The sequence below is a fragment of the Lepidochelys olivacea genome, assembly GCF_965140295.1.
Source record: "Lepidochelys olivacea isolate rLepOli2 genome assembly, chromosome: 6".
Classification (NCBI taxonomy): Eukaryota; Metazoa; Chordata; order Testudines; family Cheloniidae; genus Lepidochelys; species Lepidochelys olivacea.
Window position 1 is genome coordinate 127,101,634 of NC_140416.1, and position 14,040 is coordinate 127,115,673.

At 40.7% G+C, this 14,040-nt stretch overlaps 1 protein-coding gene across 3 annotated transcripts in view; it reads left to right on the forward strand.

Moving 5' to 3' along the window:
- The window catches only part of MIS18BP1 (MIS18 binding protein 1), a 34,341-nt gene that overhangs the window by 13,095 nt on the left and 7,206 nt on the right, over nucleotides 1-14,040 (forward strand). For all 3 annotated transcript variants that reach the window (XR_014712093.1, XM_084631397.1, XM_084631398.1), the window contains exons 8-12: nucleotides 221-369; nucleotides 2,579-2,745; nucleotides 6,309-6,420; nucleotides 9,462-10,377; nucleotides 12,128-12,297. Coding sequence is in view for 2 of the 3 variants with exons in the window: in XM_084631397.1 (XP_084487523.1) it covers nucleotides 221-369; nucleotides 2,579-2,745; nucleotides 6,309-6,420; nucleotides 9,462-10,377; nucleotides 12,128-12,297 (1,514 nt within the window). In the remaining variant the exon portion in view is untranslated. The remainder of the gene's footprint in view (nucleotides 1-220; nucleotides 370-2,578; nucleotides 2,746-6,308; nucleotides 6,421-9,461; nucleotides 10,378-12,127; nucleotides 12,298-14,040) is intronic.

Consider the following 14,040-nt stretch of genomic DNA (forward strand, 5'->3'; position numbering starts at 1 on the left):
CGTAGTTTATTTACATTAGGGGTTTGAATCAGTGCAGCTGCATTAATACACTGGTGTGGGGACGGGGAAGAACCATGTACAAGGCTTTTCATTTGTGAGTTTTCTGTGTTTGAATGGTGTACAATAGTATTTCAGCTGAAGTTCTTTAATAACAACTAAGCAATATTAAGCAGTGACAGATTTTGGTTTCTTTTTTTTTCTTAAACTTCAAAAAAATTAGGAAAGAACAAGATACTGACGAGGCTGGCAATGAAAAAATCAGTTTTGTGGAAGTGGATATGTTGGAAGAAGAGGAGGTAACAGGAGACTTAAAAAAACAATCTAGAACACAAAACACCACTTATGAAGTAGCACTGAATGATAACAGATGTGAGTACTACCCCACCTCCACCCCCCCACCCCCCTTTTTTTGTTCAAAATTGATGGTAATTTAAATGGTTAAATAACTGACTGCTTCTTAACATTTCTCATTTTTAGAATAGTCACAGCATGAAGTTGTTTTTTTTCAATTGTAGTGGCATTTCTTTCTCACAGTGAAGCTCAATGTTCTATTAAAATATTGGAACATGAAGGGATAAATTTAACCCACAGTTTGTGAGGAATGATCTATTAACATTGGTTTGTGTAGAATAACTTAGGCTAAGTTTGAATTTGGTCCAAAGAGGTTATGTGATGCACTCACATACATGGAATGAAAGGTTGCGAGGGGGTAATTTCCTTGTAAGTTTTTATTTTACTCCCCTTTATAAAATGAGTATATTTGCAATTCCTGTTGTTCACAGCCATTCCAAATTCTCTCCTTTAAACTATTTCTCTTTATCTCCCTTAATGCATGGACACATGAGGTGGGTGGGGTAATATCTTTTAGTTGGTCCAGTAAAAGATATTACCTCACCCACCTTGTGTCTCCTAATAATCTGGGACTGGTATGGCTACAACTACACCGTATGAACAGTTATGACATTCAGGTTTTCTCTGAAATGTTGACATTTTTATAACCCTGTACATTGTTTCCTCTTATCCACTTCTCTTTCTTAGTACAAACTCTTCTAGTTTTCCTAATTCTAGGGCCACCATATCTTAATTGCTCTTTGCACCTCTGTCAGTTCTGAATATCCTTGTGATCTGATGCTCCAAAATGGCTTTCATCAGATTTAATTATTCATTATCTCTTTATCCAGACTTCTTCATTTTTGTATCATCTGCACATTTGTACTCTTTCCAGTGTGCTTCCAACTGATTGTATACTTGGGAATAGATTCAGAGTCTAAACTTTTCTTTGTCTAATTCCACTTATCACCACCTTCCTATATGATCTCTGTGTATCATTACTCTGAACTATGTCACAAAGTCAAAAGACTTCAGAGCATAAATTTGGTTGCTGTGGGTGGCAAAAATTACTGTAATACTTTAATCACACTAAGTTACATGGGTCTTTGACTTGTCTGCTTTTAAAAGTAAGAATGGTAATTTCTTGATTTAGATATTCACTTTTGTTTTGTGTGAGCATCATTTGCATGAAAATCAATACAAAACTGGGTGACTGGGCAACAAAATGGCAGATGAAATTCAATGTTGATAAATGCAAAGGCACATTGGAAAACATAATCCCAACCATACATATAAAATGATGAGGTCTAAATTAGCTGTAACAACTTAAGAAAGATCTTGGAGGCGTAGATAGTTCTCTGAAAAATCAACTTAGCTTTTTTGACTGCTGCTGCACTAACAGAATGTTGTGAATCATTAAGTAAGGGATAGATAAGAAGACAGAAAATATCATATTGCCTCTATATAAATGCCTGGTACACTCACATCTTGAATACTGCGTGCAGATGTGGTTGTCCAATCTCAAAAAAGATATATTGGAATTGGAAAAGGTTCAGAAAGGCCAACAAAAATTATTTTAGGGGTATGGAACAGTTTCTATGTGAGGAGAGACTAATAAGACTGGGACTTTTCAGCTTGGAAAAGAGATGACGACAGGGGGATATGATAGAGGTCTACAAAATCATGACACGTGTGGCGAAAGTACATAAGGAAGTGTTATTTACCCCTCATAACACAAGAACTAGGGGTCACCAAATGAAATTAATAGGGAGCAGGTTTAAAACAAACAAAAGGAAGTATTTTTTCACACAGACAAACTGTGGAACTCTTTGCAAGAGGATGTTGTGAAGGCCAAGACTATAACAGGGTTAAAAAAAAGAACTAGATAAATTCATGGAGGATAGGTCCATCAATGGTTATTAGCCAGGATGGGCAGGAATGGTGTCCCTCGCCTCTGTTTGCCAGAAGCAGGGAATGGGAGACAGGATGAATCACTTGATGATTACCTTTTCTGTTCATTCCCTCTGGGGCACCTGGCATCGTCCACTGTTGGACGACAGGATACTGAGCTAGATGGACCTTTAGTCTGACCCAGGATGGCCGCTCTGAACTTGCAAACGTTGGTTTATGCCTGTAAGATCTTACTAAAGATTATTTTTAAAGTAAAATAGTATTCTGATGTTTTTAAAAAAACAAAACTCAAAACTGTGCTGCTGCTAACAAGATTTTTTTTTGTGTGTGTGTGTAGATATGACACCCAAACGCAATTCTGTGCAAAAAGATCCAGATGCAAGTTACAGCCGTAGTGGTCGGCGCATTAAACCACCATTACATTACTGGTGTGGACAACGAGAGTTTGTTGATCGTAAACTAAATGTTACTATAGAAGAGGGTGGAAAAAACTACTTGAGTATTGTAAGACTTTTCTGCATGTTATTACCTTATTGTTCTATACTTGTTTAAAAAGTATCTAAGTTAAGATGACTTTTGTATGCCACACCCTTTTAATTCAGTAGTTTCTGAACTTCTTTCTGTGTGGACTACTTTGGAAGGATCACTTTTTTTTTCATAGATATTTAGGTCAGAAGGGACCGTTATGATCATCTAGTCTGACCTCCTGCACAATGCAGGCCACAGAATCTCACCCACCACTCCTGCAAAAAACCCTCTCACTTATGTCTGAGCTATTGAAGTCCTCAAATCGTAGTTTAAAGACTTCAAGGAGCAGAGAATCCTCCAGCAAGTGACCTGTGCCCCATGCTACAGAGGAAGGCAAAAAACCTCCAGGGCCTCTTCCAATCTGCCCTGGAGGAAAATTCCTTCCTGACCCCAAATATGGCGATCAGCTGAACCCTGAGCATATGGGCAAGATTCATCAGTCAGATACTACAGAAAATTCTTTCCTGGGTAACTCAGATCCCACCCCATCTAATATCCCATTACAGGCCATTGGGCCTATTTACCATGAATATTTAATTACCAAAACCATGTTATCCCATCATACCATCTCCTCCATAAACTTATCGAGTTTAATCTTAAAGCCAGATAGATCTTTTGCCCCCACTGCTTCCCTTGGAAGGCTATTCCAAAACTTCACTCCTCTGATAGATAGAAACCTTCATCTAATTTCTAGTCTAAATTTCCTGGTGGCCAGTATATATCCATTTGTTCTTGTGTCCACGTTGATACTGAGCTTAAATAATTCCTCTCCCTCTCCGGTATTTATCCCTCTGGTATATTCGTAGAGAGCAATCATATCTCCCCTCAACCTTCTTTTAGTTAGGCTACACAAGCCAAGCTCCTTGAGTCTCCTTTCATAAGACAAGTTTTCCATTCCTCGGATCATCCTAGTAGCCCTTCTCTGTACCTGTTCCAGTTTGAATTCATCCTTCTTAAACATGGGAGACCAGAACTGCACACAGTATTCCAGGTGAGGTCTCACCAGTGCCTTGTATAATGGTACTAAAACCTCCTTATCCCTACTGGAAATACCTCTTCTGATGCATCCCAAGACCGCATTAGCTTTTTTCACGGCCTTATCACATTGGTGGCTCATAGTCATCCTATGATCAACCAATACTCTTGAGGATAAGGATGGTTCAGTGGTGAGCATTCTAGCTTGGAACTTGGGAGATGTGGGTTTAATTTGCTGATCTGCCACAGACTCCTTGTATTACCTGGGCAAGTTATTGAGGGCTGGATTTTCAAGTGCCTAAAGAGCCAGATATCTGCCTCTGTAGGCACCTGAAATCCCTTTTGAACATCTGGCCCTGGGTTCCTCTGTGCCTCGGTTCTCCATTAGTAAAATGGGGATAAAAGGGCTGTGCTATCTCAGAGGGGTGTTGTGAGGATAAATACTGTGACAGTGTACCCCATATTCTTCATAGTTCTATTATGATATGATTATGGCATAATTATGATGCATTTTATACAAGATAAGTCATGTGAGGTGTCATGGGAAAAGTTATGAATTGCTGAATATGATTATTCTATTTGCATGCGTGTATCACTTTTGTATCTGAAGTTATAAATAGTGACTATGTATCTGTACTTCAAATGTAGTTTATACCTGGGTAACACCCACTACTCTAAATAGCTGGTTGTAAAGGGCCTATTCAGGGTAAGGGGTCATTAGGAAGACCAACAGGCCTTAAGAGAAGCTTATCCCCCACTGGATGAGTCTTCCTGAGAACTCTCCAGACAGCATGTAAGTAATGGCTGCTATGACTCTACAAGGACATGTGACCAGGCCACATGATTCTGGACTCCATCTTGGGATATCAGTATTTTTCCACAAATTGGTCTGGGAGCCAAAGCTTTGAGACAAAGGGTTCCTGCCATATGCTAGAGTTATATAAGACCGGGAGTGACATCATCTGGGGTTCTTCACTTCCCACAAAAGACCACCCCTGGAAACACTTGAGGAACAAAGACTGAACTGGGGGAAGTGCTGGACCCAGGCTAAAGGGATTTCTAGCCTGTGTATGAAGCATCCGCGGATTCCAAGCTGCAAAGCAAGTGTAGCTTGTGCCTTAAGAACCTACAAGTCTGCATGTACCATCAGTTAGGGTGAGAATCTGCTATTCATATCAAATCTATCTAGTATATTAAGCTTACTTTGCAGTTTTTATTAGCTAGGTGATCTGTTTGCTATCACTTACAATCAATTAAAACCTATCTTTTGTAGTTAATACATTTATTTTATGTTCTAATCCAAACCAGTGAACTTTCACTGGAGTGCTTGGGGGAAAATCTCTGCTTGATTACCACAAGTGTGCATTGCTCTCTTTACATTGAGGGAGAGGCGGACCAGGTATTAAACCCATACTCTGGCCAGATTTGAGCTGAGCAGGGCAGGACGGTACTGCTCTGGGGTCCTAGGCTGGGAAGCTGGTGGTTAGAGAGTCTGCATGTAACTGCAGTTGGGTGTGTACCTACCTATGTGAATGCTGGTGAAAGTGCAGGCTGGAGGGCTTTGGAGCTTGTCACAGAAGCACAGTGTGAGAGGGAGCCCAGGCTGGTGTGTCAGGGCTCAGTGGTACCTCAGTTCCACCTGGCACCCTGGAAGGAACCAGTCACAAATACATCAGATTCTGAGGCGCTCTCATACTATGGTAATGGGTGCCATATAAGCACCTGAGAGAGATTCCTTTGCAACCTCACAATGCTCATTCCACAACTATATTGATTATATTAAAAATATAATATTAGGACAGCACTAAACAGAGAAGGTGAAAATAAACTCATGCCAGTGCAGTAGGTATCAACATTTTTTATCTGTGCTGTTTAATTTAATTTCCTCAGTGGGTGGAGGACTTCACTTTCATTAGGACCAAATGTTCTCTTCTCCTGTAGCTCTTTCTGGTCTGATCTTCCCTGGTCACTTTGCAGTTTGGATCAGTCTTTTGTGTTTGGAACTGTGGGCTAATTCTAACACACTGGGCAAATTTGATTATGGTTGAATTTAAGTGAAAGGAAGATGCTGTTATTTCTGAGTTGTGCATGGGCTTAAATGGGGCTGCTGTTATGGTTTTTTGTTTTGGGGTTTTTTTTTAAGCTTAATTGATCTAAAAAGCCTCTGGAAACCTTAAGAGGACTGGACTTTGCTGTAATAGCTAGTGGGTGCCATTGCTTGACTATACATTGCTGCTTTACCAACATGATATAAATGGCTCCATGGACCTCAGTTTGAGACTCACTTTCTTAGTTACAGTGGTCCTATAAATTAAAGGAAACCTGATCTACTATTTTGGTCTCACTGTGATGTCCCATGTGGAATTTGTATGAGCGTCAACATTTACAAAATACTACTGATGCAGTATAGCAAAATACTGTGCCATATAGTTTATTACTAACGCCTCCACCCCTCCATCTTAGAGTGCAACACAAAGAATTTACAGCTGCTTGTTCCATATTGGTTTTACTATAGCTGATGTGTAGAATCTCTGGTAGACACATTTATTTTCTTATTTTTCAAGGTATGTAGTAGTAATAAACAAGCCAAAAAGAAAACCATTTCCAGCTCTCCAAAGAACAACAGAGAGGATACAACAGAGACAAGTGAAGGAAAAACTAAAAGCCAATCTGAAGGTAAGAATGGCCATGTGTTTGCAAGCTACAAAGTGCATTTCCCCCCCGAAGTAATTGTAAATGGGGAAGATAGTCTATTAAATGTGGGCCTACAACAAAACCACTACGATGGTGTTGATGCTAGATGCTAAGAACTTTTTTCATCTATCTTGATTGCCAGTTGATTTTTTTAATAATTAAAGCAACACTGTCCACTAGTTTTATGCCCAAAAGATAGATAGGTGGTATGAAAATAGAGAAGGGATACAAACTTCATGAATAGACAGATTTGTTATCTGTCATAAATTGAAATGGAAACAGGTTGATTAAAATTTCTGCTACACTATGCTGTGAATCTGAACACATAAGACTTGGAGTTGTCAGTGTGTGACAACTGAAAAAGGAAAGAAACAAACAAAAGTTCATCAGTCTAGCTTCACTTTTCAAACTGAGTGAAGTGCAGAAAGTAAGTAGCCTGCGTGAATAGGAAAAAGTACACTCGATCATCAACTTTTAAGTCTTTTGGGAAATATACAGTAAACCCATAAAACTAAGTTAAAAACAAAAGTTAGTGTCCTTTTTGAAACAACTAGAGCCTCTCTTATAGAATTCTTTATTGTGTGAAGGGAGTATTTTATTTTGGCTGGGTCTTATCCAAAATAAAACTCATGTAGCTGAATGATTTAGATTGAGTATTGAGCATTTTCTGTTGACTTTATGTTCCATGTTTGTTCAGTTCCTTTATGTTGGAATTAACTCTTCAAGATTCTCTTTGTGGTTTTGATAGTCTTAATTTACTCATCAGTTCGGATGGATTCTATTAATTGGGTACACTTAACTGAAACCTAGCAGATTTGTTTTGTGTGAGGAGCCCTGTTCCTGGCCAGACCTGCCTGCGCGCTTGCCACCCCTCCCCCCCCAATTGTTGTGAGCAGAAGGGTGTTGGCATTTTTAAATGGAACTACTTCCTAGTGGACCAGTTCTGCTTCTGTAATGACCTGAGGGCTCCCATTGACTTCAGGGAGCAGAATGTGTCCCTAAGCAGTTGAGGGAGAAGGATTCTTCTCAACTGAAATATCATGTCCTGATACAAGAACTTGAAGAGACAGATGTAATGAGTGCAACGTGTCCTCTGTGATCTAGAACAGACTGTCAGCTTATTTGGTGGCTGAGATTTTTGGGGTTCAAATCCTGCTTGCTTTATTTGTTACAAGTAGGTTGACTTGTGTAAGCAAGGTGGATTTGAACGGGCTTTCAGGGATCAGGATGACATACAATCTTGCACTTGTTTATGACTAGAGCTGCAAGTTTGTCACAGCAGTGGAAAAGTCACAGACACCATGATTTCTCTGTCTGATTTTAATAAAGCACCCATGAAGAGGGGAAGGCCTGGTGGGGAGAGAGTGAGTTCTCCCCATATTCAACCCTGGGAGTGGTGACTCCTGTGTCCCTACGGAACCTGAGCGGTGCTATCAACCTGTGCACTAGGCTGCACCACCTGGAGTAGGGAGTTGGGTCCAGCTCTGTGGGGAACAGGAGCCGCCGCTGCCCAGGGTGAGTGCGGTGTGGGCTCAATCTCAGGCACACACCCCGCTCCAGGCGTCTCTTCCTCACTTGTCAGTCTTCTTTAAAATAAAAAAAATGAGCCTGTGACTTTTTCTACATTTACTATGACTGCTGGAAATTTGTACTTTTTCAATTTTTTGTTTGAGCATGAAGTTACATTTTCTTCCAAGAAAAAAAGAAACTTCCACGTTCTTTGATACATGGTACCACTCAAGCCTTACTTATTAACACCTCTTCCCAAGCCTCTTAATCATAAAAATCTTAATAATTGAACTGTATCTATTTTCTGATAAGTAGGTTGTTTAAATTAAACTTGAAATATATTTTTACTGCTCACTTCCATGAGCATGAAATATGCAGTGAGGCTATTCTATAGATTTCTTACTGTACCTAACTGAAAAGTATAAAGATGGGGAAATGTGTTTATGGTGTAGATTGGGGGAAAAAAATTCCATGTTTCTCTTTGATCTGTGCAATACACAGTAAGTTATTAGCATGAAAACGTCTTCCAACATAACTGATATATTTAACTCTTATCTAGTGCTTTTCATCCATAGATCTCAGAGTATTTCACAAAGGAAAATCAGTTTCCCCCTTTAAAATTGGGGATGATATTTAAGACAGAAAAGTTAAGTATCTTGACCAGGGTCCTGCAGCAGGTCAGTGGCAGAACCAGAAAGAGCCTAGGTCTCCTGCCTCCTCATTCAAGTGTCCTGACTGCTGGACCATACTGCCTCACACATATACTAGGTAGCATCTGACTTTCCAGAAGGGTTTTGAAAATATAAGCCTTCTCAGTGGAGTCTCAGTAAATTGAAGTATATGCAAGATTGCATAATTGGGCCCATAGGACTACATTGTACCTTCCCGAGGCATAACCCCCGAGATGGACCAGAGAGCCCAGAAAAGTTTGCCATATTCACCTGGTGGAATTTTCAATTAATGCTCATGTTAAATATGAGGTCGCACCATAGCCTTCAAATGCTGGGCAATTGACTCTTCCACCACCTGGAAGGGATGTCCATGCAAGGTGACTGCAGCTTGCCTGTGCCATATCTTTCTCATGTTTGGGACAGGATAGTACAGAGTCAGAGTTAACGCTGCTTAGCGGCACTAATTCCCACTGGTCTTACAATATTATTTCTATATGTTTGGGAGGAAAGCTGTCTTCTTAAGGCAGCTACTTCCTAGCCCAGCATGAACTGATGGACACCCTCCTGACCTCTGGAACCCTAATCTGTTAGTCTGATGGAGAGGCTTCTGTGGAGTCAAGGGATTTGCACACTGGGGAGTTGCTGCTGGCCTCAATCCTGTTCCACTGGATTCTGCCAGTAGAAGTGGAACTGAGCATCCAGCTTTAACAATTGTACAAGGGGTTCAATGTAGCTGCTGTACGGGGTGTAAGGTATAGTTGTTTAACAGTGTGCAATGCTACATCACATGTAAAACGTGTTTTGGTGTATGTGAAAACCTGTATATAATATTTTTTCTTTTAGGAAAAATCTATGAGAAGAGAGCAAATTTCAAAAAAGAAATTCGGTCCAGTGACAAAAGAGACCCTAGACGTTTTATTTCAGATCCTGATGAAAGTGACACTGAAGCTGAACTTAATAATATTGATAAAAGGACTGTTGTGTTGACACCCTTGAAGCATAAAAAGCTGTATCAAAATAACCTAACATATAATAGCCAGACTGCAGAAAAAAATGCAGAGCAAAATATTTCAAAATATGGAATTGAGACCAGAAATTGCAAAACAAACTCAAGCAGAGAGCTAAAGAGTTGCAGGTATTCTCTAAGGTCACTGAAACAGTTTTGCCAAGACAAACTGTCTACGGAAGAATCCTCAAGCAAGGATGAGGAAGACTCCAATGAAGATATCCCTCTGTCTATCAAAAGGAAAACAAAACCCTCTTTGGAAAGAGAGATTCATAATTATAAATCTTCCTCCGATGCTAAGAGTTCACAGAGCGATACAAAGAAAAAATCCTCGGAGCAAAGAAAAATAGAAAATTCTGCAGCCACTTCCTCTCACAACAGACAGTTAAGGATAGAGCTGTCTGACCAGAAGAAACAATCAGAAGTGGAACCTAAAGCGAAGGCTCCTGCTGGTGGGTCCAGCAGTGCCCCTTTGATTGACAGCACACTAAACACAAGAAAAGCGAGTATTAACCCTCCAACATATGTGTTTGAGTCAGAAACCGAGACAGAAGACTGGGATAGAGAATTTCAAATAAAAGAAAAGAAATCAAAAGTATCTGCCAAAAAACCTGACTGCAAGATTACCAACAGTACAAAGTCTTCAGCGGTGAAGTCAAAGGAATCTGACAAGAGAGAGGTGCAGAATTCCTTGGAGTCTTTTCCAGGTGCAACTGAAGACTGGACTGAGAGAGAACTACAGAAACTACACAGGCAAGCAGTTATGCTTGGTAACAAAAAACAGTAATTTACCTGGACTTTTAAGCAATGTATTAGACTTGAGCATTTAGATTAGCTTAGCATCGCTTTGATTACTTCTCAGTCAAGGTAGAGTAAGACGTACCAGTTACACTAGTGTGTCTTTAATATGTGCTTAGACTATTCTGGTTCAAGTTTTTCATGTTTCATTTTCAGTCCTTATCTGTTTCTTAAATTTCGAACTTTGTCTTTTTCAGACTTAAAAAAAAAAAGACCGTGAACTTTTGAGTATTTCTCCAGACAATACAATCCTGTACACCTAAAAAAAAAAATAAAAAAAAAAAAAAAAAATTGAAATGAAAGACACAGACAATGTAGGTTTTGGTAAAATAAGTTATGCAAAACCTTTAAATTTTGATTTAAACCAATTTTTCTTGAACATGAGTCTCCTGTTTTTTACAGGGTTTGCAGCTCAAACATATTACAGCATTGTGCCAGTGCTGGAAAGCTAGAAATTTAAAATCACTTACTTTTGTTGTGGGAGTTGATATGCAAAAAGTAAACAATATATGTTGTATAAAAACCTCACAGAAATTAGATTTTTTAATTCTTCAGTTGAATGTGCTAATGTTTCTAAGTGTGAAAGATTTTTCACATGAGGAAATTTAGAGAGCTCAGGACTGTTTAGTTGAAGGAGCAGGTGAATAAGAGGTGACATAATAGAAGCACACAAACTAATGAATGAGATAAAGATAAGTGGGAACTACCATTTGCTCCCTCCAAATACAATAGGAAGGGGATGTTAAAAAAATAAAAACTAACACTTAAAATTTACAGGGAAATTAACTTGTGGTACTCATTGCCACAAGGCATTGATGAAGCCAAGAACCATCAAATTAGGCCTGAATAAAGACTGGGAGTGGATGGGTCACTACAAAAACTAATTTTCCCCCTGCTGATACTCACACCTTCTTGTCAACTGTTTGAAATGGGCTACCTTGATTACATGGAACTCATTAGCACTACAAAAGTGATTTTTCCTCCCTTCTTGTCAACTGTTGAGAATAGCCCATTCCACCTTAATTGAATTGGCTCGTTAGCACTGACCCCTGACTTGGTAAGGTAACTCCCATCTTTTCATATGCTGTGTATTTATACCTCTCTACAGTATTTTCCACTCCATGCATCTGATGAAGTGGGTTTTAGCCCACGAAAGCTTATGCCCAAATAAATGTGTTAGTTTCTAAGGTGCCACAAGGACTCCTCGTTGTTTTTGCTGATACAGACTAGCATGGCTACCACTCTGAAACCTGAGCAGGATTTGACACTTCTGTGAATAATAAGAATGACTACAGTTATTTTAGGATTAAAAAAAACCACTTAAAACAGAAATAAATTCATGTTTCAGGGTGTAAAAAACTACTCTGCCTGAGATTAGGAAGAACCTCCGCCCATGTGCAGGTCACGGCATGATTGTCTGTGATGAAGGTTTTACACCTTCCTCCAGATTGTCTGGCACTACCTGCTGTTGGAGGCAAGATTCTGGATTAGAAGGACCATTGGTCTGGTCTAGCAATTTCTACATTCCTAAGAAAAGGAGTTTCTTTTATAAAATTTGATTTCATTTTTTTAAACCTAACAATTTAAATGTTAGATTCAGTCTGTCTTATGACTTTTGTAGATCAGAGGTTTGACTTTTGAATGAACATGTAGTTCAACCCATTTCTTCTAACTATAGATTATTAATGTTTTGCTCTCTTTACAGGGCTGTTGCTTCTTTTCCAAAACACAAGAATGGCTTTTGGTTGGATGTAGCAATGGCTTTGGGTACTCGATCTGCAGAAGAATGCCAACAGAAATATATGGAAGAGCATCAGACAAAAGGTTCCAAAAAGCATGCCATAAAGACTGTGTTAGATAAAAAAGGACAAAAAGGTACTGGCCTTTCTGCCCAAATCACATTTGTTCCTTCTATTTCTTCATTTTTGATTTTTTCAAGCAGTTTTTTTTTAAATTCAGTCCATACTAAGCAGGTAGACTTACACAGAAGTGGTATTCTTGCATGTGTAGTACGTAAATTGATAGTGATGCACTGGATTTAATCCAGTACAGCCCCTGCTGAATAGAATCTAATATCAGTCTGTAAATCCTGTAATATTGTTAGCCCAGTGAGAATTGAAGAGGTGCACAACATTTGCAGCAGCCTAAACTTCCTTGTTGTGAAGATAAGGCTGCCTGCCTGAACCGCTCGCCAGGGTGCGCACCATCCATGCCGCCAGCATCTCCACACCTGTCAGCCCACTTGGTACCACAGACATCACCGCCCGCCTCGGGTGCTCACAGGGACATTCCCTGTACTCCAGGACATTGTGTACCCTTTCTCCCATTGGTGCACCTCAAACTGTCTGACATGCATTCTCTGCTGCTTGTTACAATCGAACCACCCACTCTGGTGGATGAACCGTCCCTGCTCCAGAAGCAGCATTTCCAGGCTGTGTGTTGCGGACCCCCTGTACCAACGACTCCACCACTCCCGGAGGCTTCGTCAGGCTCCAACAGTTTCTCTGAGGTGGACCTGATATTCTCCCCTGCTTCCAGGAAAAGCTCGGACTCCTGTACCCACGCATCTCACCCCCTGGCATATGACCTGGCGCTGCGGGCTTGCTACTGGTACACCTGTGGCCCACATACCAGCCATATCCATCCCTGTCCTCCTGGATTACCTCCTAGAGCTCAAAATGTCGGGCTTTGCCCTCAGCTCTGTCGGGGTTCCTTTGGAGGCACTTAATGCCTTTCTTCCCCCCCTGTGGATGTAGACTCTGTTTACACTGACCCCACCACTGCTCACTTCCCGAGAGGCCTTCTCAACAGCTTCCCTCAGGTACTTAAAGCTATGTATCTATGGGACTTTAATCTTTCCCTCTCCACCTCCCTTCAAAACCTCTGGCAACGTGCTCCCTCTCACATCTCCAAGAAGGTAACCTTCCTCATGGCTATCACTTTGGCCAGGAGAGTCATTAAACTGGCAGTCATGATAGCTGACTGCACACCCAACCACCCCCACACACTATATTTCATAGGGACAAGATTTCCTTATGACTGCATCCCACGTTCCTTCCAAAGGTGGTGTCAGAATTCTTCCACCTCAACCGATCTGTTCTCCTTCCAGTTTTCCATCCTGGGCCGCATTCCACTCCTGCAAACAGGACTCTTCACTCCCTTGATGTCTGCCTTGCACTGGCTTTGTCTGCTCAGAACTCGCTTCTTTCAGGCCTCTCCCAGACTGTTCGTAGCCACTGCTGACTGCTTCAGGGGCCAAACCCTCTCCTCCCAATGAATTTCAAAATGGGTCTCAGGCTGCATCTGAGAGTGCTGTAGGCAGTCCAGCACCCTGCCACCTGACGCCATTATGACACACTCATTGTGGGCACAGGCAACCACATCTGCCTCCCTAGCAGACGTCTCCTGGCAGGCCATCTGCTGGGTGGCAGTGTGGTGTTCCATACATACTTCCACAACCCATTACACCATCTCCCATTTGCTAGTCCCCATCTGTGTTTTGAAGCTTTAATGTTAAATACTCAAACTATAATTTATCAACTGTGAGAACTAAGTGGCTTCAGATCCGCAGAGGGTGGAGTCCTCATTGAATTGTACAAAGTTAGTTCTGGAATGAGC